Genomic DNA, 27,758 nt, shown 5'->3' with positions numbered 1-27,758 from the left:
AGAGGAATTCTGAATAACTGCCAACGGAGACAAACACTAAAGACGTGACCACACAAGAAGGAAGTACTGATGAATGAAAACGGACACCCCTCTCAACCACGCCGTCCTCAGTTCTTAATAAGCGTCTTAATGTTGAAGAACTTACCCTGCTCAAGCGGTTGCGGCTTCAGGCCACTGGCCTTCATCTTGAGCGCTTCCTTAGCCGACATGTCACAGCAGGAGCCTTTATTAGTGTCCTGATCACTGTCCGCTTGGTCGCTGTCTCCATGCCCGCTGTCTCTGAGACTGGCACGCTCCGGATCTTTGAACGTGGAGCTGCTGCGAGATGAAAACAATCAAATGGATAAATGGAATAGAAAGCCGGCGTATCTCGAGAACATCCACGTGCCCAAGAGTTTGAGACGAGCGCAGTTTATAAAAGCATTAAATGGGCCTTACCTTTGAACAAACTGCTGCCTGTTACCCATGTAATTGGACTCAGCTGGAAAATTGTCTGTCTGTGGAGGAAAAAGGAAGACAGTTTATGCCTTGTACGACATTGAAATGCTTCCTGGTGTGCGACAGAATCTCCTGGTGAAAAAGACTGATTAATTATTCAGAAAAAGGGGAGGGGGTTTAATCTTTAGATTCGTGCATTTTAATTAGTCAAGGAACGTGCTAATTAAACATCTTAAACACTCAATTGCACATTTGTGAACTTAATGACCTGTTAGATACAAATAAAAGTGGAATAGAAACAAGACATGGAAGGGAGGGGGGATGTGTTTGTATAAAGGCAAATTAAACAAGATGCTACAGCTGAAGTACTTTGTCTCTATATTGCCACCTCAGCTTAAAAATTGCTAGTCACTACTTACTAAAATGTTAAAACAGCATTAAAATAAAAATTTTCACAACCTTGTGTCAAAGCGAAGCCTGTCAACTGTCACCCGTTCCGTATACGGGACACCTACATTTTCGTCACAATTGTGCATGTAATTTCTAATCGAATCATGACAAACTATATATCATTGGAAAGGTCTAAGACTCTAGAATACAGATTTCTTTGGTGTTTTTTAAATACTTTATGTAGGGAGAGTAATTGATTCTTTTTTATAAAGAGCGTGCTTAGATTTTTTGTTACACATTTGCGAACCATATTTTTTTAATATGTTTTTTAATCAATGAAAAACAAACGTTTTTTTTTATTTATTTTTAAAAGAAACCTAACGACATAACTTTAATTTATTTTTGTGTGTGTGTGTGATTTTTTTTGTTGTTGCAATAATCAGCTTCTTTTCTTTTTTCAAACGAGACCATCCGTAAGTCTGTATTCCAAAGAATTCATGAGTTACCGCCATTTTAGTTCCAAGATGCGTATTCATATGTAGGCTCAAAAAGGGCTCCTTAAATCATTTTAAGAAAAGTATTTTTTAAAGAATAAAATAAAAAAAAAAGAATCACAACTTAGTGTTTGTACTCTTACCTACGAATTCATACCCATACTTCTATATTCAAACCGCCACATGTACTGTTCATAATACAAGGAACTATATACATTATTACACATAACACAATCGTGCTAAAATTTACATTTGCAAAAACAGATGTACAACACAATCATATTTGAACAACTTTTCAGTTTAAATTATGCTCACGCATACAATGCCAAAATGTTACAATGCTAAAAAACTTGATAGATGTAAAACTTGAATTTAGTTTATTTAAGGAGTGAAATATGACTTGGAGACGTTATTAAAACGCAGACTTGCACTGATAATGCAAGCAAGTGTACTTCAGCACAGAACACTTATCAGTCATCATTAGATGAAAACCGAGAGCGTCTATCCATCTACCAATCAGTCCCGCCAAACAAAGACTGAGCTGAGTAGTAAGACGCGCTTTATTGAGTGAACTTCACCGGTTTGTCACTCTTACAGAATTATATCTATCTCCACGTCTCTTTCACTCCTCTCCCTTCAATGGCCGATGACAACGGAAAAACCGATAGCCCCTCTCTGATCCCCCTCCTATGGGTTTCAATTACTCAGCTCAATGTGGCATCAATGTTGCTACGACGTGTTTGCGTTTCAACTCCGAGTCAATACGAAGTGGAAGGGAAAAAGAATACGAGCTCAGCTGTGGTCCAGACAATATTGACACGGCTAAACACAAGAGCGAGGAAGACTAATGCACTGCTTCACTTCTCCTCCATCCCTCCCATCCACATCCACTCTCTCGTCACCATCATTAAACCTCTCAGACATCTTGATGGTACAGTAATGCAGTGCGAAAACGTTCTTTATTGCTAACATACGCTTTCACACCTGACATTACCACATGTTCCCGCCGTCTAAACGTGTTATCTCACCTGTTGTTTCAAAGGCATTTAAAGATGCGGCCATACAATTCCAGGCGAGCAGATCTGTGTATTTTAGATAAGGCAAAATGCTATATAATCAAAGATTGATAGCCATGTTTATCTTTTCAATTTTCTTTTCGCTTCTGAAACCTTAAACCGTAGAAAAAACGTCTATGCTGGAGAGAGATACGATGTTTTTCTTCCATGCACCGCTGGACTTCAAAAGGATATATCTGAACGGTGCAGTGATGTAACGGACAATCGAAATGAAACGAGACGGCGCTTTCGCAGCGGGAGGGGATTGTGGGATTGTGGGAAAGGTCAGGTAGGCCTTCCGTACCCCCCATGACCTTTATGTGGCTTTGTTGAGACTCTCAATCGCGGTAAGGCGCGCATCTTTCAACCTCTGCAGCAGATGAAAAGCAAAGATGCCAAAGCTGAATCAAAGGCTAAATCAGTGACTGGAACTTAGTTCAATTAAAGCTGAAATTCTTTTTAAATACAGAAATCTGTTTTCTTTCAAAGGGAAAGAGTCTCTTAAAATGTGGGGTGGTGAGGTCGGGGCGAGTTCACCCCCTATAAAAAGGTAAGAAAGAAACATTAAGGTTATTCAAACACATTCACACAGCTGTAAATCCAACTCCCATTTCACAGAATAGGCCTACAGATATGAACTCGTAAAAAAAGATCAGTTAAAAAAACATCCCCTATTAATAACCTACTCACAGGGGTGTGAGCGTGGAAGACGATGGGTAATTTTGACAGTGGCATCAGCGCGCCCTTGGCAGCCATGGGAAGCATTGCACACCATTACAGGAACGCGACCTCCACACGTCTACTTTAAAAGGTTGATAAGAGCACTTTCCGAGGAAGTGTTTTACAACATCCTGCCTGTATGCAAACTCTCTCGACAGAGAGACTGAGCCAAAGAGAGGGAGAGAGAGAACAAAGATAGTACCAGTCTAAATCTAGATCCGCAAGTTTCCTGACATTACGCAGACCGTGTCCGCTGTCACGCACGACACCACGCAGCTTGTATCATTACACGCTGATTTTTATTTACCAATACTTTATCTTCCATCTTTCTTTTCTTTCGTGCACTGTCAGCTGTGACTTCTTTAGAAATCCGAAATCATTAACATTATCAGAAGCATCAGACCTGCAAATAATCGCAACCACAACCATGCAACACAAACTTGCAGGTTAACAATGGAGCCGCTATAAATAAATGCTTTGTATCAGGTGCTGAGAGATAATAAAAAAATATGTTACAGGAATAAGAATCAGACATTCTTTACAGTCATTCAGTCAGTTTTTACGACTACAGGTCATTACCTCAATGAGACGTGACACGCCATATCACCGCCATTTTTAGGTTTCTTCCAGCTGGTACATACTACAGGCTAGCAGACAGCAAACGCCCAGCACTACTTATCGGCGTTACTAAACTCATGCTCATTTTAATTGAGTGTTTAAAGCCGCAGCTCCTAATTGAGGGCACTGGTGCACCATTTGCAGCGCTGCATTAATCAAGCTCTACAAATGTTAACAGCAGGCTTTGTGGTGGTGCTTTGAATGAATCTTCCCATCTGCATGTTTTTGTTCTGCTGCCCTTTGTTCTGTTAACACACAAAAGAAAAACTTTACACATTTGATTTCTGGGAAAGATTTTCACCAGAATGCGGAATGACACTGCTTCACTAAGCTGTGGCCTTTAGCAGCTCATGTTTGATACAAATGGAGCTTTTGTGGTTATGGGGGAGACACGGGTTTGAATTCGACCCGTGTTTTGCCCTTATCTCATTTCTCTTCTCCTTATAAACAAAATGATTCTATCTGAATCAATACAAAATACATACAGTAGGTTACAATTTAGAATGAGAAATGTCACCCAAAAGTGTAGATGCTGTCATCCTTTACTCACCGTCGTCATTACCTGTATGACTGTCCTTTTGCAGAATACAAAAAAATATATTTTGAATAATGTCGGTAAACAAACAACAGTGACTAGCACTTATTTGGTATCCATAAAATAGAATTCGACTGATATCACTGTTGTCCATACACCATTTTTTTTAAATGTCTTTTGTATTCTGCAGAAATGACAAGAGGATGAGTAAATGATGACAGAATTTTCTTTTTTTGATGAACTATCCCTTTAAAAGGAGACATCAAATGCTCTCTAGTTGGTATAATTCTTCAGGGCCTTTATCAACATACTTACGTTAAAAAGTGCTGTTCTACACAACATTTGAAGAATTTTAACCTGTCAACAACATCTCTGAAACCTTACTTACTGCAAAAAAGTGAAAATTGTAACCGATGTCCCCTTAATTTCTATTAATTCCATTCCATTAGTTTATGCATTAGCTAACACAAACTAACAATAAACAATACTTCTACAGCATTTATCATACTTATTTATTTTCCTGTTAGGAATGTCCCAAGATGTGAGATTAGCTTAACGCTTAGAGACAAATATGTCCCCAAACTATAGTTAGGTATTCCCTCCTTACTCATCAAATGTTATAGAAAGTCTCCCCACGCTCCCAGACTGAGAAGAAGCACCGAAATGCTAGAGAATCTGTCCATGTACGAGAAAACGAGACTCTCAGGAGAGAGACAGAAAATGGCTCATCTATTTCAGTAAACCCTCAGTACCCCTCTGGAGTGTTGTCACAGTGACCAACCAGATGCCTTCTATCAATGGAGACAAATGAACAACAGTCGAGCGTGTTAGTTTACAGGACTTACAGAATTAGAAATATAGAGGTGCGGTAAGGGAGAGGTATAGACCTCTGCAGGTGGAAGAAGGTGCCATGAGGGAAAGGTAAGGATGCTTATGCAGCAAACATGCCCATCTGCCTTTCGAACGTCATTGGAGCTCCCTGGCTGGTGAAATGCATCTGGGTATTCCTGGATGCCAGATATGTGCCCTCTGCTGTCTGACAATACAACTCTGAGATGAGCGTCTGTGAATTATGAGGAAAAACGACCACTTTCACATTGTAGATTAGCCAGGTAGAAAGATATTTTGGACAAACTATATGGGTTTTTTGGAATGGCTATATTTAGCATTGCTTGCCATGCACAAGCATTTACACAGGATTGTACAGTTACAAGTTGAGGTACAAGCTTGTGCACCCTTGTGATTTAAGCTAATTGAGTTCTAAACAGTCACATGACAGACTGTTGAGAATCAAAGGTTTCAAGGGCAAACGGGGGGAGTTTTCGTATGTTTGTTTGGCTGTTTAAACACAAAGCCCCTGGGTGGAACAGTATTTGCGAAACGTACACAATACAGCCTCATAAACAACGACGATCGATGTTTACAACTACATAACAAACAAGAACAGAACAAGTCACCCCCCGCGCGTGCCGCGTCGAATCAAATGAATAAGAGAATAATCGGATCCTCGCCCAACCGACGTATTCATTATAGGAAGAGATGGAGAATGGCGCACTCAATGGCACTAGCATTGATCAGGTCATTTCTGTGCTACATAACCAAGTGATCAAATTCAATTAGCCGGTCATGTGTTTTCCTGTGGTTACTGAACCTATCAATCGTCTGGTCTTAACAAACCAAAATGCCACCGCCGTTCATTTCCTGCTCGCGGCCCCAGTCTCCCAGTTTAAGTTTTGAAAAATTAATAGCTTCCTTTGAAATTAACACCACATGACTCTAGACGTCTGTGGCCAGAGTTACATTCATCGAGATTAATTACGTGGAGCCCAGCAGACACCGCAGGTCATCCGTTTTATCTAAGCTTACATTTGACGGGAACCTTTTAAATGTAACTACAGCGCTGCACAGGTTTCTGTTATTCAAGGTTTTAAGTCGAGCTGATGTGCGTGCAGATCCTGCGGGATAAATCGTCATTAGAGTCAAAGTTAATGGCAAAGTTTAATCTCTCTGTGTCACATATGTACGATGCTGTACTTAGAGGTATCACAGTTCTAAAGCGTTCCCATCTGTGTGCTAAACAGCCAACTGTCATTCCAAATTATAGGAGGTTTTCAAAATTTAAGTTTGGTTTTGTTTTCCAAATTGATCCAAGCTTCTTCTTGCCTGAAGAATAAATGCATGAACAGGACGTTTTTGTATGCATTGGATAAACAGGCTACACTTTAAAGAAATATCTGCAATACATTTTTCAGAATTCTGTTCTTTTGTCATTCGAGTACGTCAAATACTTTTCTAAAAGCAATTACAGACATTTCCAATTCAATCGCTCTTCATAACTAAAGATCAGGCGATCAGAGCCACAAAGGAAATCCGTATGCGTATTTAAGCCACATAGTATATTTTAAGGGCAATAACCGTACTGAAACACCATTTCTTTTTACAAATCCTGCTTTACAAAATATAGAGGAAGAGATTACTGTAATCCCGGCCGGGATTATAAGCACTTCGGGGCAGTCGGAACACCAGACCGCCCGTGTCCGGCTGACACAGATACAGACCGTGCCAACTGTCATACATACTAGATAAGACCAATTTCCACTTTGCAATAGAATAGGGAAGAACATAATCCTATAACTAAGAACATAAAAAATAAAAAAAGAGATTGTCCCTTTCTAGAACGAGCAGAATGAAAAAACAAGTGACCGTTAAGGGTCTACGTCTGCTAACAACAGACGCAAATGAGAGGGTGACTGTCTGACTTTGAATTTGTCCTTATAGCTTTGGTCCCTTCTCTTAAAACAAGTGGAGTGGAAAATAGATTTCTTAAGCTCATTATGATAAATAAAAAAGGCTTTTACAGTGTAATTTTTCATGGTCAGCCCCAGTGTTGAGACCTGAGGCAGAAAGTCAGGGCAGAGAGTGAGATCCAGAGGTTGACAGAGAGATAGACCGAGAAGGACCAGCTCTTGGCTTTTCCGGTTAAGCACATTAGAGGTGTGATACAAGGGATAGCCTCTCTGAGACGAAACACTGTGGATGGCTTAACCGCTCATAGGCCTTGGGGAGCAAGACATGCGAAAAAGAAGGAAGGCTACTGAGGGAGCAAGAGCGGGCGATAGACCTTTTCCTAGACAGTTTGTAAGTGGGAAAAAACCTGAGCTCAAAACGAATTTGCTCAAACATGTGCACCTCATGTTCCGGTATTATTCCCTTTCAAGTAGAGAGTGCCCTGCAATTGCACTGACAATTTAACTGCAAAACCAACGTTGTATCCCAAACGTTTACTTCTGCCGAGATCTCTCACAACATTTAATTTTTAAGGAATGAATCGTGTTCAAATATTTCTAATTTTAAAAAGGTGTTACTCACTGGGGCCCATTCGGGGTGTTAGGAGCCAATTACGGCTAAATCAGAGTGCATAGAGCGGCATCAACACTTACGCATTTATAATATATTCAGTGTGTTTATACACAGACTTTTGAATGGTAAACAGCACAGATGCATGCAAGTTAAACCACTAAACTATGTTTGATTCACTTGCACAGATGGAGATCGTGACAGAGTTGCTATAGTTAGTAAGCATGAAGATACTTTTGCCAGTTCACCTGCTTTTCCGTGATGTGAAGATAATAAAATGAAACTTATCTGACTTTCTTTCTCCCGTGGTACAAAAAACAAGATATTTTGAAGAACGTTGGTAACCAAACAACATGTGCTCCCTTTGACTTCCATTGTATTTAAACAAAACCACTGAGATATTTTTCAAAATATCTTCTTTTGTGCTCCAGAAAAGAAAGAGGGAAAAACAGGTTTCAAAGCATGTGAGGTTGAATAAGTGATGATAACATCCCAAAATGGAAAATATGCTAACTAAATCAGTATTTCACACCATGTCATTTTTTGAGAGAACGGGAGCAGAAAGATGTTGTAGCCAGAGGCTTCGAGAATAGGACGCTGCTTTGGAAATGTCAAGCAGTTCGAGACAAACAAACACACATGCTCAAAATCTGCTCTCTGTTCTTGGATAAGTTCACGTGTTGGGTGCATGGCTAAAGCGGAGCGCTCGGAGGTCGGTGGGAGCGCAGGGTGCCTTGAATCAACACAGCTTCACATCGAGGTCACAGAGCTACGGCGTGCGCCTCTCTGTTGTGAAATTCATCCGTGTGTAATTGATTTGTTAATCGTCCGAGGTCGCTCCTGAAAGCCCACAGCCTCTGAACACAACAGACTGTGGATTTCTCCTGATTCTCCTCCACCGGTGGTCCGGACCTCCCCTAAGACACTTCGAATGAGCACAAAGCTTTTAGAGCACTTCAAAAACAAACATTCCCAGACAAACGTGGTTGATCTGGTCCGCTGCGGCCTCCCATATTCATAAACATCGACGCTTTCAAAACCAAACCGCCGAACAAAGCATAGTGTGAAGAAAAGCTAATATTTGAACAATGCGGCCTCTCCACAGCATTACCGGTCAATTATTTTAAATAGTTGTGGAGCGTTTGTCTTCTAAGCTGTAAGTAAAAATGTGAAAAATGTTACTTTAGCTTTTCACTGGGGCAGTTTACCCACTGGACCTTTTAAAGGGATAGTTCACGTAAAAATAAAAACTCATCCTTTAATCATCCTCGTGTGGTTCATAACCTGTATATAAAGATATTTTGAGAAATTTCATAGTGGTTTTGTGTTCATACAATGGAGGTCAATAGGGTTCAATGTTGTTTGATTAACAACGTTCTTTATCTTCTTTTGTGCTCTGCAGAAGAATAAAAGTCATACAGGTTTGAATTGACATAAAGGGTGGGTAAATGATGACAGTATTATTTTGAGGTAAATTTCCCTTTAATATATGAACAGTAGGGTTTTAATTGTGATTATGATTTCAAAATAATTCATAAAATAGTTTTCAGGGAAAGTGTGGAGAAATGAAAAGGAGGGATAACCTACGGTAGAGACAACAGTGTTAGAAGAGAAAAAGTCAATACACTCAACCCCGCCTGAGCTTCTTAATATCTTGGTACATCAACCTGCTTAATCCAAAGCATACCTCCTTATTAAAGACAATGAGGCATGACACAAAGACTATATCGAGACACGTGATGTAATGTAAACCCGACAACTTTTACATCAAACTTTCTCAGCACATGCCGGCACAAGTGCTCGACACGTTCCTCCGTGTTGCTGGAGCCTCCATTATTAGTTTTTCCATTTCACGTAATGGCGGCCTTTCGAAAAAACTTAAAGCCAAAACCGCAAAACACATCCACTAGACGTCGACCTCGATATCGGCCCTATCTGCTACCCGTTAAAAGGCTGCAGCTGGGAACTTAAATGGAGCTGTGGTCAGGGTTCTCCGGCCCTGACGTGGAAGATTAAATTATCACTGGATAAGTATCTAAGAGGTCTGAGGAGCGTGTAGAAGCTGTTCGCCCGAGCAGCGCTCTGGAAGTTGGGTTTGAGTTGAGGTGAGGTAACGACTATTGGTCGTCTTTCAAAAGCAGAGGAGATAACAGGCATGCCGGGCTAAATCTATTTAGGCGCGCTAACCCCTCTGCCAATAGCCTTTTAGCACTCACCAATAGGGTTAACTCTCCTAAAGAAGGTGTTAAAACTAGTGCGCAGCAGGTCAAAGACCTCTTAATCTTTCCTTAGAAAAGACATCCGCTGAATCCCCCCATGCAGGCTGCCAAGGGTGTGTACAGCCCAGTCTTAGACCACCTGTTAGTGATTTTGGGAGCTGAGACTATCATCAGCTTTGCTAAAGCCAGCCCCAAGAGTCATGCAAGTCACGCTGCGTTATGGCTTCTGTTTGTGTGTGCGTCTGAGCAGGGCACGGAGGAAACCAGTGCGAATCTGCATGCACTTATCGGGAAGCCCAAACAAATGAATGAACCTGATCTCTGCAGGAGAAATGATGGATTATTTATGTGCAACCCTCTCAGGGTTTGAATACTGAAAATACTAATGCATTGATGAGCACTGCTCCTTCTATTGCAAACCTCTATGTTAAAGACCATGTGAAATAGCTTGAGCAGCACATTTTATGGCCAATGTGGAGATTTTTCCTGCTTTTAACCGTGGTTTTCTACTTGGTAACTGATAAAAATACTATCAATTTAGGTGTTGCTCAAAGGTTTCACTTGAAAATCTCAGGACACTTAATGGATATTTAAATCCTTCATTAAAATGCTGTATTTTGCCTCCAATGTCTCCCCTACAATTTCTTAGAAAATAAAGCAATTAAAAGCTATTTTATTTGGGAGTATGCCAACATATAAATAGCTATAAAGCTAAAAGGCACGGACTAAAAACCACAAAAACAGGGTCTTTAAAATAGGATGCTGACGAGGTTGCCGGTCTATTTGTGTTGGTATCACCAAACCGCATCTGTGACACGTTCTGCCTGAGAGAATGAAATATCACTTTTTCCCTCCCCTCTTCCCTGAAATTCCTAACACAGCAGTTCACACGCTCTCTCAAAATAGAGGCTGTTTCACGCCAAGCCGCTTTCTACCGTCACACCAGAAATCTCCACAGAGTGGCCGGCCCGCGCGCGAAACTGGTGTAAAAATGAACTAAATAACCAGTCGGTTTGAAAACAAAGTCATTGAAGAGAAAACTATATTCAGGAAAAGTGTACCTTCACAACATTTGATGTGCTGAGAGAAAAGATGAGAAAAACGGTAATCTCTGACTGGCCCCCAGATCTCAACACTGTAATCCAACTCTACAGCAACAGATTAATTAGTCCTGATTTATAAGATGTTAATGAGAGATGGGGACATAGATGTTGACGTCAAAAACTGTCTAAAAGGTTGCTAAGGCATTGTGAGGTGGTTGATATGATGTTTAAAATGTCCTCTGCATATAGACCCCTTCTTTTTTTTATGTGCCTTTTAACCCTCACATATACGGTACAATTCAATCAAAAATGTATTTGTTTAACATTTTGATACTGTTATACAAGTTCTGTGGTTTGTCTTTTGTGACGTTTGTGTAGTGTTTACAAACTGAAACAAGAAGTACCAGTTTTCCAAGTGGTCTATAGAACGTTATGCCTGCTTTCGAAAGAACCACAGACTTTCAAAATGTGATGTTTGCTCATATCACTAATTTTGTGTGAGCCCTAGCAAGCACCACTAATTACAAAATGATAAACTAGCAAGAAAAGTTTGTGGTAAGACGTCTCCATTTCCCCCCCAAAAAGTGAACAAGCTCAGCAAATCAGATCTCCTCTTTCTAAACTAGTTAACAGCAACGCAACCGACTTTCGCAAACGCATGACAAAATCCCTACCAAAAGTAGACAACCCAAATGAGTACCCATGAGCCCACTGTAGGGAAGCACACTACCTTCATGTCTGCACTAGCCTTTCCCTGCAATTCAAAATGGTTTGATAAAGATTAAAATACTGCCAACTCCACTAAGCAACCGAGTCACAAATTTAGGTCACAGGCAGATGATAAACAACTCATAGGCAAAGAAAATTAAATATATAATATGATTCAATATGATAATGAAAGGAAGTTTTGTTAAGCCACTAGAGCGCTCTCTAAAACAACATAGAGAAGCCGCACACATACACTCACTGATAAACAAACACACAAGCTTTCACACATAAGAGTCTGCACACATTACTGTTGTGGCAGCGTTCAAAACAATTGTCTTTTACTCCAAGGTGACTCCCTCTTTTTCTTTCCATTTCCATTTCTCTCAGGGTCAGCCAAGTGCAGTTTGTGTGTATAAGTACGTGTGTGTGTTAGTGTGTATATGTATAAGCGAGGTTTGCTTAACGCTGGGCTGTCAAAATGTCCCATTGCAACTCTGTCCGCTGTGTATTAGGACCCTGTCAGCCAGTATGTGGAATTAATCAGCAAGCCCCTGAAGAAACAATTGCATAATCTAAAGATATAAACTCGGCTGACCTTGCCTTCGAATGCGCTTAAATTTCAACCTTCAAAGGGGAGATTGAGGGTGCTAAAGATTCTGAGTCAATAGATTTCTCGCTCCTCTTCTGCCCTCCACCTGTCCCACTCATCTTTATCCTATAAAGAGGAATGATTGACTCGTTCTTTTGCCTTCAACAGTTCAGAATAAAATTCCATATGAGATTTTGAATGTGACCTCGGCCGGGCTCGAGTGCACACAAGTTTGTTATGAAAACTCTGACTTACGATTGGGGGGGATTTTAGAGAGGGATTTTTTTCTTCAATTATTAACAAATCGATTGACGGTAAAGGTGCGAAGATTGCTACCGCGACAAGATAATCTAATCGTCAGGAATTTGGATGTAGTCATCAGTGTCATGAGCCACTGCACATTTGATGTGAAATGACAAGAGCATGGAGAGATAGCAAACAGAGCAAGGGCGTGAGAGATAGAGATAGATAGAGAGAGAGAGAGAGAGAGAGAGAGAGAGAGAGAGAGAGAGAGAGAAAGAGAGAGAGTGAGGCTACAATTATCAACCCAGAGTGTGTTAGTGGCCTTTTAAAAATAACTTGCCAACCGGACCGACCCGGTTATGAACCTCTCACTCTTTGGATCAATCAAACCGTGCAGAGACTGCGGATTGATCTACCTTAAAACGGGCGCAGATGAAGGCTTTCCTAAAGATGGAGAGATGGGGTTGCCTTATATCGCCTGCAAGTACTCCTGAGAAGTGTTTACAAGCTCTAAAGCTGTAAACACGATGGCAGTTTGGTTATAATAAAGTAGATGCGATGGGAAATTTGATGTTCCTTTCTAGAATTATTACTGCTGGAGAATGTAATCTAAGAAACTTTATTTTAAGTAATGGGTTATAAAATACAACATGGTGTGCAATACAATGTGGACTCATTTTAGAAATACAATTTTGTCTGGAATTTTTTCTCATAAACTCACCAAAGCACCTGTGCGACTCAAAAAAGAAACGAAGGCTGACTTTGACGGTTTAAAAAGGAAAAGGTTTTCATAAATAGCTAAAGGGCAATTTATGGTCATGTCCAAGACCTATGCTTTACGCTGTGCATAGTCTGACATGCACCTCTTCAAAAATCGAACAACTAGTCAACTCGACGCGGGGCCTGCAGGGACCACAAGCGCTGTGATTGGTCTGTTTGAACCCTTCACTCAGGTAAAAAAATTTGACGACTACGTCGCATTTCCGAACAAATTGTCTAAGTATATAATTTGTTCTATAATTAAAAACTGAATCGGCAACAAAAGTGACTGTATACTTGCCGCTATCACTGCTTAAGCTTAAAAGTGTACACAACAAGCTGCTGCTTCTTCGGATCTTGTCTTGGTTACACAAGCAACACGCACGTTAACACTGACGACCGGTGATAGACGCGCGCAACAACGCAAAAGTATAAAAAAATCTGACGTGCTGCAGCTAAACTAAACTAAGATATGTAATGTAATGTAATGTAATGTAATACAATACAAAACTATACTATACAATAAAAAAACACAGAAATTAGTTAACAGAGTGCAAGAGAGCAAGAAAACACAAATAGTGAAAAAATATATATATATACACAGAATAAACTTTTTTGCCATAAGGGCATTCTCACACTCTATTAAGTAGGATTAAGAAAAACAAACAGAAACATTTGATTTTTGAACCGCCAGCCATTTTCTATGGGAGTTGACACGCCTCAGCTCATCCACGCAAGGGTGCGGGTGAAAAGATGTAACTGTAGACAGATAAGACTGTGTACAAAACATGAGTACTGACAAGCTCACTCATTAAACTTGACCGGGCCGCAAACGCTGAGTTTATGTTACCTGCCGGCTCTGTCACATGGCAATTCGATACCACCCAAGACAGCCATCTTTATCTACACAAACCCTTTCTGGAAAAACAGGCCTAAATCCTTGGTTAGTTCACTGAAGCTGGTGGTTGATTAAAAAGAGTTCCTCCAAAAAATATGCAAGTTCATGAAAAGCACAGGGCAAGAGGAGACGGTTCAGCAATGCAAATAACTTGAAAGGTGAAAAGTGGGTCTCTGTAAAGTTCCCAGAGAAAAAATGCGGCCTTATTCCCAGTGTGAAACCGTACCTGAGAAATCCAAAAACGAAGATAAAAAACATCTGTTGAACGAAATAAAGATCTGTTGATTGGAGAACTGCCAAGGCTTAATAAAACATGTTCTACCCTGTTTGACATTGAAACAGGTTGTCATTTTAATTATTAGATTCCTCAACATCTACATGCACGCTTTTTGAATCCTAATCGTGGATGCTAATGTGCGTCTTTTGGTGGAAAATAAAATAGATGATGAAAGAAGTAAATAAAAGGGAATCAAACAAACATCTTCAAGTGGATCCTGCTATTTCAACAGTTTAGCAGAAGGAGGCCCATGGGAGGCATCCAAAGAACCCTTTGGGGTCTGGAGTGGCCCTGCAGGGAATCTAATAATTTTATTATTATCTAATAATAAAAAGAGAGATGGTACTTAAAAGCACAGCTTGTGATTGAACAATGCTCCCCGGTTTCTGCCACACATAGAACTGACACAGTGGAGAGCTGTGAGGACTCGCTTCCCCGCGGTCAGACGCACCACAAAAGACAGCTGTATGTGTTTTATAGTATGAACATACAAGCAAAACGATGGGTTCTCTTCTGATCGAGAGTAAAATTTAGGAGCACAGGCATTTTTTTTGTTGATCCTATGATGTGTAGCATTTCATTCATTCAATCCGGCACACATTTCTTATGTACAATTCTTTGCCAGCCAGCCTCGGTTAGATTGTCATTCTGCTTCGGATCTTAAAATCTGAATGTGTTAATCTACCACAATGTTCACACGGCAACATTAACTATTAACCAAGTTGCTAAAAGTTCGGACTGGAGGAACCAGGGCAGAGGTTAGCCATCCAACACGTGTAACCTAGCAGACTGCTGGTTTAAGGTTTGCATCATTTAAACGTGAAGATGATTCTTTCATTTCTAATTAAAGAACAGCTGAATGTCTCGTCGTGTAAATATGTCTGATCTCAAAAAATAAGCAAAACGTTTTAAAAACAAAATACAAAAAAGGAATGCTTACTGGAAATCAGAGCCAGAGAGAGGGAGAAAGAAGTGTTCGCTCAACCTTAAGCCATATGAAATGTGGGCGTCTCTCTTCTAGACATCGATGACACGGTTTAAACCACACTCATCGGGGTTAGCTTAAATGCCTCCATCCAAAACATCTACATAGTCAACAAATCCAACAATAATGCCTTCAAGCGTTAGTGAGGCTAGCATTAGCCATTACAGCATGCGTAAGGAAGCCAGAACAAAAACTGACAGGAAGAAACTAGGACTTGATTCCTAAACGCCCCGCAGTGCGATGTCCTTGTAGACAAGGAAAGAGAAACACGTTGCTTACTGTGAAATCAATGGAGAGAGATTTCAGACAAGCTGAGAAAGACCACCAGTGTTGCATTGAATATTTTAGGTCAGGAGCTATTTAGAGACAAAGCAAACCTTTATATCATTACTCTGACTACTTAACGCTCAGATGATTGATAAAAATTGAATTCCTCAAACTCCACTGCAATGTCTTTCGGAGTTTACTTCCACAGACCAAGCAAATTAGTTTAAGTGCCTTGATGTTTTCTGCCTCAAGGGTCAAATCCTGTGTCTTATAACTCTTGCCGGAATACTTCTCCTTTTCACATTTAGCACTAATAGGTTTTGGTGCCTGCTTAAGTAATTAAATAACCCCAGCAGTATAAAAGCATTACTAACTCGCTGTATTTCACAAACACGACATACTGACACAAACATCCACAATTATTTGTGCAACTTTCACAGCTCAAGTAACGTCTGACAATTACTTGTAGGTCGTGGGGACAAGAATGCCAAGGTTTTGATAATTAGGTAACATCACACCGCAAGACTGCTTTCCTGAAATATTTTATTTAAAAATACAGAAAATTATATAATCTGTTACATTCTATAAATGATACATGTCATATGTAGATCTATGAAGCTATTATGGGTAACTAAAGAAATCTCTGCCGTTTTGTTTATTTTTGCTCGAATAATAAAAACGATTTGGTTACAACTTTGCAAACATTACACAACCACATTTAAACTACTGACATCTTATCCAGATAAATTTACAAATCAGCGGTGATGGTTTTCTAAAAATAAGCGAAACGCATGCTATTATTCAACCTAAAGTATTATTGTCTCCTGCGGAGATAAAACCCATTTAATCAAAAACATTCCACAGACCATGTGTATGATTCACTCACTCATCCATCCGCTCAGTTCTTCATCTGGACTTGTGTCGTAAATCTACCCTAGTGACTCCAGCACAAAGACTTTCTCGAGATTAATTCCACCGTTCAAGCGGAACTGTACAAGGGCGGGGTAAAATTACAAATGCGTTTATGAGTTATTAATGGCCCCGGCCTGCTGGTTCCCAAACGGGCCTGGGGTTCCAAACCACGCCGAGCGGACAGCGCTGGGTTATAGAGCTATACAACTCAATAAATAATTCAAGGGAGTTACTTGGATTTCCAGAATTGCCATACATTATACATGCAGCTCAACAAATGTCTCTAGTATTATACACATATCTGTACACTTCAGCTGTGCTGTAATTAATCGTTGAAATGTGCGCCAAAAAAGCATGGTGATCTTTTCAGCCCCTCGGCTTCATTTTTCATGCTGAGGTTTTGACATACTCCAGTGCACCCAAAGAAAACGAGGGACCGAGCGGAAGGGCGGGCGGCTGGGAAAGAAGGATGGATTTTTTTGTTGTTGTTTCAGTCCTCCTAGGATTGATTTTCATCTCCCAAAGAACTGGGCTAATCTCGATCCTTCTCTAATCTGTCTCTAAAGCAATTGAAACCCAAGGCCTTTTTGCAGATGAAGAAAAAACAAGCGTTTGCTTGTCTGTCGGTTTCTGTGTGTGTGCTTGGAGTGTGAGGATTACATCTCAAAAATGATTTCTATCTAAAACGAGTTATGAATACATTAATGGAAAGATGATTTGATAAAGGGCAGGTTTTGTGGTTGCACGTCCCCCCCACAGTTAACGCGACATGGTGAGAAGAATTTGAGATGTTTATTGTGACATCCTGCTCTTGTCTTGTTCTATTAAACCTCTTGATTTATTAATGAGTGAGTAAATTTAGCGGAGGACGATCTTCTGAGATCTGTGCATTAGTAACACGCCCGTGCACACACACGCAGATGGCTATTACGAGGTAAAGAAACCCCTGCAATTCCAGAAGGACCAAAGACAGAAATCAAACAAATAAAGGGCAGATTTATGGCGGGGTCTCATGAGCACCGTTTAGTGCTCACAGTCAAGTGCTGTTTAGATTTCCCACATACACTGCCGAACACATTGATCATGTGCGTATGTCAAAACCTGATATCAATAATTCAGCGCAAACACAATGTGAACAAGATACCAAGGGCAGTAGAAAGAAATGATTGAATATGCTAAAGAATAAAGCCGGGCTGAGATTGAGAGAGGGAAAAACCGGTCTAAACACTTTCACGATTATCTTTCTCTCACTGAATCTTCTTCTCTATCTTTTTGTCTATAACTCTAAACCATAAACAAACGCTCTGTTTCTAAGGCAGGGAGGCCTCATGCGTGAAAAAAAAAAACATACCGCATAATATAATTTCTTTTCTAGGCACACGGCCCACTGAAGTGTAGCAGAAATTTCAATTCGATGTTGAGTCACTGATAAATGTGCGAGCCCGAGACCACAAAACCAAGAAGAGAAGAGAAGAGAAAAGAGGAGACAAACAATGGTCTGTTACACTCATTGGGGATCATGACTCAATCTGCCAGCATACACACATGCACACATACACATATCATTTAATGCAGCATGCAAGGACAGATCCATTAGAATGCATGACTGTGTTCGCGCTCCTGCTGTCGACCATAACGCGCACACACATACATTCCTACACACACAGAGCAAGAGAGAAAGAGAGAGGGCACTAAACAGATTGTCAGACATTGACTCTCATGTCTTGTCGTTTGACAGTATTTCGCATCAGTTCCCAAAGCAATACATCTCGAGCTCATGCGGCAATCTGATTACCTGAGACCCGCTTTTATCGCTCAATTTTACGAAAAAAAACAACGTGACAGAAATCCATTGTCTATAAAACACACCGCACCTTTACAGCAGGAGCATAACTGCAGCCCCTCCGTTCTAAGCAGTTACTGAATACTGAGATCTGTTGTCATCTGCCTTTCTTTTTACAAGTGTTCAATTTCAAGATACTTTATTGGCATGATTGCGTTTTCTTACAATATTGCCAAAGCATTGAACATATAACAAAAGACATATAATAAGTACAAACATTAAAAAGTGAAGTATATGTAAATAAACTGAAATAAACAGTTCAAATATATAGAAAATATACACTGTTTATCTTTTATTCTCATGTTTCTGCTAAAAATGTACATGTGCATTGATTCTTTTTTCTCTCTCTCTGTTTTAGGGACATTTTCATGGAAAGACAGTTCGGACGGACACTCCCTGGAGGTGCTTTACTGCTGGCCGGCTGCAAACTCCCTCCAAGCACTGACCTTAACAAGCGGAGAGTCACGGCCATTGCCCTCCTCCGAGCTACATGAATTGCTTCTCCTGCTCAACCGATTTGACCTTCAGTGACAAAGTTGACCTCTCTATTTGTGGAAACACAAAACAATCGCAAAACAGATGGCGGAAACAGATTTGAAGCATCACTTTGTGAGCACCTAGTCAAAATTTGTCCTCTCAGCATCAGTGTAACAAAAAAAATTCATCAAATAAATTCGACAAGTAAACTTGCATGTTTAGTAAGCAGAGATGTGTGCGTTTAAACGAAGCCTCCTACATTGTGATTCTCAGTGCACAACCGAGCACTAAGGCAGACTGTCTCCACCTAGGGGACACTTACATAGGCATTAATACCAACACTTTTACTCACGGTATCTGCTGACACACATTTCCCCTCTCCAAGAATGCAGATACGGAAGATACAGAACAAAATGACTCCAAGACACTCATTTAAAACCTGCTTGCTTTAATTCTGTCAGATCTGCGGTCAAGTATGAACCAGACGCGAAGACAAATACTCGAATGCTCTCTAGAAGATTAGACGAATGCATTAAGAAAATCCCTCGTTCTTGGGTTAAAGGGATAACGCAGAAGATTTTCTTAAACCTCAATTCACCATTAAGTAATAGATCCAGACGCCTGCTGTGTAATTAAGTGCTATTGTGTTCCTTTATCCAGGAAACTTTTCTCGACCAATCGAATTACTCCCTTCATTGTGTTGTGCTGTGTGAGAGCAGACAGTCCTGCTGCTGTAATTGACCCTGCACCTCTTTTCATTTCAGTCGTATTACTTCAGCCGCCAGCTGTTCGCAACCTCTGGAACAGCCACTACAAAACAGCATTAAGAAGCAGGCAGTCTACCATTGGTGCAGCTGTGTGGGGGCTTTTGGGGTTTTAGGCCAACTTTTTATTTTTTAGGCTTTTTGTAAGGACAAAAATCATGATTGTTAACTATAACAATCATATAATGTAAGAATTTAGATCAATTATTCAAATTTTAATGTTACTACTTAATTTAAGTGGGACAACAACCGTGTTAATGTTGGCAGGTTGTGTATTACTTAATCGCTTATATACGGTTTCTTTGGACACAGATCCCAAGTCTGTTTGTTGATCGGTCCAGCTATTGGGTAATATTATAACTATTTCTATTTAATTTCTATTCATATTTTATTGTACGATAATAGTATAAAATAAACAATTTGTTTAATTGTATTATACAGTATATAAATATTATCAAATAACCAGTTTGTTGAATGGCTTAAGGGTCCTCAACGGGTCCTCTACTGGTAACCCAAAAGTATAGGCCTACTGGCTAGACAAACCTTGAAGTTGCTAACTAAGGTGATTTACAGTACCTGTTATTTCTTTTGCTTGCTAACAGAAATAACCTGCAGGGACTATATTCTTTTTGCGGTTGTGTAATGGAAGTTAAGTTCAGGCAGCAAAAGCACGCATTGCGCAGTAACGTTTGCTTATGTTGTGGAGTAAATCTGCAATCACATTCTCCATCTAACAATCCAAATCAAAATTGTTAGATAAATTTCAACACTCTAGAATGCTTTCATCCTGTTAAAGTCATTTAAGCCGTCACTATACATATTAACATAAGTGTTTCAGGCCCGTGTTCGCTGACTGACAGAGTTCTGGCTCTCACAAACGGCGGCTTGTAGTTTATACCGAGTCTACACCAATGACACAACGACATCAAATCCATAATAACACAAATTTAACTCCAGTTGCTTTCATGCCCCTTTCTCCGTTGGTTAGCAGGTATTTATGTTGCAGTGCATGTGACAGCGGTTTAATGAGGAGCTCTGATCCTTACTTTGACCTTTGACCCGCAGCTAGGATACAAAGAGTAGGTTCATACGCACACATGCCAGCACATTCATAGACACATGCAGAGAAGCATTTAACACAGAGATGTAGAGATGCACAAGACGACAGATACCAAATCCATAATAAAACCAAATTAGCTCTGGTTCCTTTCACTGTTCTAAAGCTTCAGTTTAATGTCAGTTCACACATTCTGAGTACTCAATTTTAAGTGCTTTCTATCACTCTTCTTTTAATCTCTTTCTCTCTCTCCTCAATCCTCTACCGTTTCAGGCCATGGGAGGGTCAGATTGTTTTACGGCCCTAGTAACTGGATCGCACATCTGCCTCCCGCCGCACTTGTGCTGTAAATAATGGAGAGTATATCCTGTACTGTATGGATCTATGTAAACACACAGCATGCACGCGGTGTGTGTGGGCCTTGCTTACTTTCTGCAACAGAGAGAAGGTGGTGAGAGGGCCGTGTATTTATGCTGCAGTTCATGTGTCTGCGGTTTCAACTCATTATTAAAGCTTAGGATAATGGTCCTTACTTTGACCTCTGACCTGCAGCTAGGATAATGTGGTAACATACTTTATGTACACGTGACCGCTCATTCACACTAAGATTTAAATGCAGAGCATGAAACAGATGTAGAGTTAACCCTTTGATGCATGAATTTTAAATCAAAGGGCAAAATTACTAAATTAACTTCAAACATATACTTTATATATATATACTGTATATACTTTTATAAGTAAACAAAAAAGCATGATTATTTCCAATATTTATTCTTTAAAGTGACATTTTGAGAACGTAAAAAAAAAAGTTGAAATATATTTAGTAAATATCCACAGATTTTTGATGCGTCACCACTTTTCCTAGACATGACATTTACAATCTATACTATACTTTTTATGTTTATCCACAAATACTCCAAAACAACGACACAACACCTCCCTATTCATACAGCACATTCACCAGAAAGCTACCACATCCATGACTCTTGAGTGTTAAAGAAATAGATTAGCAATAAACCGTTAGTGAAAGATAAAAAATGTTACTGCAAATAATATTTTCCAGCTATAATCTCAACGGCGACATGTAGGCGCACACCTGATGCACAGAGTGTAAAGAGGTGACTTTAGCCCCATCTGACACGACAGATTTCAAATGACTTTAAACTGGCTTAGCAGCAAAGACACACATAAGTTGGCACTGGCTTAAACAAATCGCTCCACACAAAGACGCATTAGCGAGGAAGGAGGGAATCCAGGAAAGCTTTTTCTTTCTTTTCATGAAAAGCAGTCTGAATGCGTTTAATAGTGAAAGGATTGTCACAGTGTTCGAGTACGAAGGTGACACAAACCTGCTGAGTAAGTAATACGGTAAGCGTGTTACATTGCCAAGACTGAAAATTGCATTTTTTTGGCTTAAGACAAATTGCATTACGTCGCATACAAATAAAAGGTTTACGTATTTATTTGACTTAGCGTGCGAGCGATAATAGAAAATGGAAGAACTTTCATTCTGACATTGTGAGAGACAAACCTTAGAAGCTCCACAGGAAACTACATATTGATCGCAGCTCTATTCATTCGCAATCCAGTGGCAGTAAAGATATTCTGGGCAGGAGCAGCAAATCATCATGGTATAGCCAAGCCGTTATGAAATAACAAGCCTTAAGGGCTGAACCTGTCTGTGTGTCAAATCTCTCCACACCAGCGGTAACATCAAAACAATATCTCCCCAACAGAATTATGTTCCATCCTCAATTTCCTCTTAACGCATTACCTGAAACAATATGAACAAAGCTAGATTTCAAAAAACGATAGCACGGTGCTCTCCGGCATCGGGCAGGGGAAATATAGACACTCATGTTTCATATTATCACCGGTTGTGTTTCCCTTCCTCCCCCCAACCCTGCTTCTTTGTATGCACACGCATCTACTCATCCATTCATTTATTGACCTAGTGAGATGGAGCAGGAGTGGAGGGGAAAGGAGGGTCAAAAGGAAGTGGAATAGAAGTTGTCTTTCATACCTGAATTATCGACATCCTGTTTACTGGTGTCTCCGTGGTATTGGTAACGGGTCCTGTGAAGCTGGTGTGGCAGCCAACGTGACCTTGAGGAACGCTGAGGTTGTTGGCGTTGGGTTTGATATACATGACCTCTGACCTCGGAGAGCTTAGGGGCAGACGTGTTTGGTAGTCAAAGTACATGGGCGAGGTGGCCAGCGATGGGCTGCTTACCACGTTCATGACGTTCATGGTATCTCGCTCCTCCACTTCGCTTTGCACTAGCATGATGTCGTTCTTGTTGATTTTCTTTTTCTTGCCTTTGCCCAATTGCGGGTGGGTGTACTCAGCAATGCGGCAGTTGTACGTGCGGATCTCCTTGTTCTCCCGTTTGCACTTGACCGCTATCGTGATCATGGCCGCCAAGAGCATGATGGAGATGATACTGAGGGTGACTATTAATGGGAGTGACATGTCCCAGTTGTGATGCTCAGCATTGATGCGTGGTTCTCCCTCCGGTAGGGGTCCGGAGTAGGCTTTGACGATAAGCTTCGCCATGGCCGACAGAGTCGGCTTGCCGTGGTCGGTCACCTTGATGATGAGTTCTACAACAGGTGACACCTCTTCCCACAATGGCTGAGCTGTTCGTACCTCACCCGTCACAGAATCGATCTCAAACAGGTGTTCCTCGTTCCCGTCCGAGATCTCGTAGGTGAGTCGGCCACTCTCGCCGAAGTCGTTGTCCACAGCTCTGACCGTGGTGATAATGTGACCGACCCCCACATTTCGTGGTACGTGGATCTCAGCAGTATCGTTCTGAAGTAATGGGAGAACAATGACGGGAATGTTGTCATTAACATCCAGTACGCTCACACGGACGGTGGTGTTGCTCTCCAGGTGAGGATTACCTGAATCTTTCGCCTGGACTTTAAAGTCAAAATACTTTGTTTGTTCATAGTTGAAACTCCTCAGAGCATAAATTGCACCATCAGTAGGTTTGATGTTAACATATGTGGTGATAGATTCCTCGCTCACATTAGAGGGAAGGAGAGAATAGGACACAGTTCCATTTTGGCCCAAATCTGGGTCATGAGCCAGAACCGAGCCCAGGTACTCTCCCGGGATGTTGTTTTCAGGCACCTGAAGCAGATAGACCATTTTTGTGAAGCGGGGCGCATTATCATTTTCATCTAAGATCTTAACAGTAAAAGACTTGGTTGAATTCAGGGGTGGGTTTCCATTGTCTTTGGCCACAATGGTTATGTTATACTCATCTTTTACTTCTCTATCTAGAGGTCTGTCTGTTACCACTGTGTAGAAGTTATCATAGTTCTCCTCCAACTTAAAAGGGACATTGCCCAAGATTCTACACTGGAGCTGGCCATTGCGGCCCGAGTCCTTGTCTGTGACTCTCACAAGAGCGATCACTGTCCCTGGGGTTGCCGCTTCGCTAACCGCCCCCTGACGCACAGCCACGAAACCTATCGAGGGCCAGTTGTCATTCCTGTCGAGCACTTTAACGGTGACTTTACAATGGCCAGGAATTGGGTTGGGGCCTTGATCTTTCGCCTGAACATCAATTTCTACAATTGGGTTCTCCTCATAGTCGATTTTACCCTGAATCTTTATGACACCCGTTCGCTGGTCTATTGAAAACAACTCTTTGATCCTGTCTGCGACATAACAACTAAAGGAATAAGTAACCTGGCCATTAATCCCCTCATCGGTATCTGTGGCATTTAAATCTATCAATACCATCCCTAGAGGTGAATTCTCAGGGATCTCCACTACATATGAGGGTTGTTCAAACACAGGGCTATTATCATTAGAATCTGTGACTTTCACATTGATTTGCATCGTGCCCGATTTAGGATATTCCCCTCCGTCCGTGGCAGTTATAATTAAAGTGTGATGGCTGCGCTCCTCTCGATCTAAAGACCTCTGAACGATCAATTCAGGAAATTTAGTTCCATCCCCCCTGGATTTTACGTCCAACGAGAATATACTGTAATCATCCCGTGTGATCTGATATGTTTTCAGGCCGTTTTCCTTCGTGTCAGGATCGTAGGCGGCAGCCAAAGGGAAACGTGTACCTGGGGCTGCGTTCTCAGAAATGTCGATATCGATCTGTTCAGAAGGAAAGCTTGGTGCGTTGTCATTTATGTCCTGTATCTCAACTTTAATCATGCAGATCTCTTTGTCATTGGCAAACACTTCCATTGAGAGCTGGCACTTAGAGTTTTGTCTACACAGTGTTTCCCTGTCGATCCGCTGTTTTGTGTATAACAGCCCGCTTTCAGGATCCACATCTATGAGATGCGGGGCGGAGTTCTCCAACACCCTGAAGTTGGATTTCTTCCCCTGCTCCCCCAGTTCCAGCTCCGCATCCTTGGCAATGTTTCCAATGACACCCTGAATTTTCTCCTCAGGTATCGAGTAGTTCAAGTTTTTCAATGTCAGGGCTTGCGCCCATAAAAGTAGGAAAAGGAAAACAGAAAGATGCATCCCTTTCAGCGAGAGTGTCTCAGTTCCCGATGCGTTTCTACGCCTCCGACCTGTTGATCTTCCCGGCAATATGACGATTTAAACCTTCAATTACTGAGCACACATGCCGATTCATGATAAAAAATGTATAAAGTCATTATGTGGGCTTTTCCTTTGAATGCTCTTTTCTATCCTCCGTGGCAGTGCTCCTTTTATCCTGAGTTTTCACAACAAACGGTGAGGCTGTACAGCTAATTTATATTCTGCTGAACGCCCAGCGCATTGGAAGCATAATCACAATCCGGTTTCCTCAAAGAAATAGCCTTTCCGAGCCTCTTCGCCTGTAATAAAACAAGAAAACAAAAAACACTTATTTTTTTGCATTGGACAGATCCTTACACACATAATGTTGTACTCAATCATTTCAATAGTGACATCAAGATTAATAAGTAGTATTAAAACCTCTCTTATCTCGGCATGAGCAGCATTTTTCCCTCTGTAGTGTAAATGTAATGAAATGCACACATAATGCGTAATTTCTCATTCCTTGCCGAACGACGTGGATAGCATGTCAATCTAACCTTGAGATGCGTCGGGGCGCTTTACCACTAAATACATGTGGATGCTCGTGTTATTCTGCTCTCAACACGTAGGTTAAGCAATGCGTCAGGATACGCCATGTGGCACCTGTTATGCATCCCAAGAGCTTTACGCGCATGAAACGCGCATCTATAAATTAAGCATTTGCGCAAATAATCACGGTTACATCGTTTTCTATTTCCAAGCGTCCTTACAGCTGCTTAACTGGTGCCATATATACCTTTGCTTACTTGAGGCAACCCCATGAATACAAATGCGTTCAAAAAAGACTCTTAAATCTCTAAAGGGGGCACAATCCGCCTGTTAAATACAATTCGTGCGTGGCCGCATAAAGGAGAAATAAAAGACAACCCTAGAAAGGTATCATGTGTATTAACCACAGACGCCTTCTTAAAAAAGAAGCTGTTGCATCCTCTCGGACACATCTTGTGCGCATCAGCCGGTACAGATTTAAAGCCCACGTCTTATCCCTCACTATTGCCTGAATGACACTTGAGTACAAAATGTTGATGATGAGAAACACAAACAGACTTACCTTTAGCCTACTATCCAGTCTAAAGAAAACCATCACCCAAGACGGGTTAAATCCTTTATGCTCGACCTTCCCAGGCGGAAAAACTCCAAGTGGACTGTATAGAAAAATAAAGTGCTCCCCAAAAGTGCGCCTGTAATGTCAATGAGGCAGCGGCTCCTCTCCCGTATCTCTCTGATTAGGATGCAGTGACTCTCCTCCGCTCATGCAGTGAGTCACCGGGACTCAGATTGAAGATGCTTTAGGAGCGAAATCTTGACCCAGACATATAAAAACATTCAGAAGCGTTAATATCACCAATGACAGAAGCCGTTTCTCGTACTGGATCGGTGCGAGGTTGGACATCCCCGTAATGTATACGTCCTTGCCCTCTTAGGAGACTATGCGTCCAGTCCCTAGTGTAAGTAGAACAAATAAATGCAAATGAAGAGAGAAGAGAGTCCAAAGTGTAAAATGTTGATATTGACCGAAAGTGTTCCGCTCAAACCGACGGCTGTCTTTGCTTGTCACTGAAGCCAGCTGTCAATAACGGTACGGGAATAAATGCAGTGCACTATACCCCCGGTGTCCCTTCTGCCTCCTCTGCGTGTTTCTCTCTCTGCCTGTCTCACTCTTTCTCGTAGTGCATTAAACATTGTTACTGACCCTCCGCCAACCAATGAACGGAGGAGGAGGGATAAAGCGCATCCAATCAGAGGCGCTAAATTCGAATAGTGGGCAGGGTTGTCAAAGCGGTCCTTTATGTGAGTGATTTGCACGCAGACGGGAGTTTATAAAGGACTCTTTTAGTGGAGTGCGGGGTTTGAAAATCTTACGTTAAAGAAACGGCCTTTAATGATGGAAATTACATATGTGCTTTTACACACGATCCCAGTTTCGCCTTAATAGTAGGTTACACAATCCACAAGCGCAACACCGGGAGTTCCTCATTTTTTTCCAACATTATTCACACAACACATTTAAAAAATAATTCACTGAAAATGTACATAAGGGGAAAATCTTCATTTCCATTCAGATGTTTTGGGTCTATAAATTGTTTACCTGGTCGTATGTTGCTCTACCAGTAAATAAAAAATGCAAAAAAATTGCCTACGAGTCACATATGTTTAACCTTCAGCTACAGGGACAGTTTTACGCGATGTCGAATATTTTTTGTTGTACAATGGGATGTGGCATTTTACATGCAATTCAACGACAATAAAGCATTATATTAAGCTTTAGACGATGTTGCATTTACTCATTTCTGTGCATTTGGCATGTTTACCCTATGTAAGGTCAGCTTTAAAAGATAGCCTATTGTAAATATATTTGTGGAATCTCCCTAAAACAGGCAGCCACGGTTTGAGGCGTTTTGCATATTTAAAAACAAAACACAGAAAACAAACATTATTTAAATGCAAACGGTGTTTTACGGGCTCTGCCAGGCAGCTGAATGATGAAAAGAGAACAAAAACACACGACTGCAGCTCAATGCGCCCTCTAGTGGACACCTTTG

At 41.0% G+C, this 27,758-nt stretch overlaps 1 protein-coding gene across 2 annotated transcripts in view; it reads right to left on the bottom strand.

Moving 5' to 3' along the window:
• The window catches only part of pcdh17 (protocadherin 17), a 61,258-nt gene extending 34,267 nt beyond the window's left edge, over positions 1-26,991 (bottom strand). Inside the window, exons 1-4 of one of the 2 annotated variants that reach the window (XM_056735259.1) lie at positions 26,267-26,991; positions 22,672-25,472; positions 439-497; positions 146-318 (exon numbers count right to left, since the gene is read on the bottom strand). In XM_056735259.1, the coding sequence (XP_056591237.1) occupies positions 146-318; positions 439-497; positions 22,672-25,152 (2,713 nt within the window). In that variant the 5' untranslated portion in view covers positions 25,153-25,472; positions 26,267-26,991. The remainder of the gene's footprint in view (positions 1-145; positions 319-438; positions 498-22,671; positions 25,473-26,266) is intronic. The other variant, XM_056735260.1, reaches the window with a different exon arrangement.
• Between the last annotated feature and the right edge of the window lie 767 nt (positions 26,992-27,758).

Source organism: Triplophysa dalaica, chromosome 21 (genome assembly GCF_015846415.1).
Source record: "Triplophysa dalaica isolate WHDGS20190420 chromosome 21, ASM1584641v1, whole genome shotgun sequence".
NCBI classification, from domain to species: Eukaryota; Metazoa; Chordata; class Actinopteri; order Cypriniformes; family Nemacheilidae; genus Triplophysa; species Triplophysa dalaica.
This window is presented reverse-complemented; position numbering and strand designations above follow the sequence as displayed.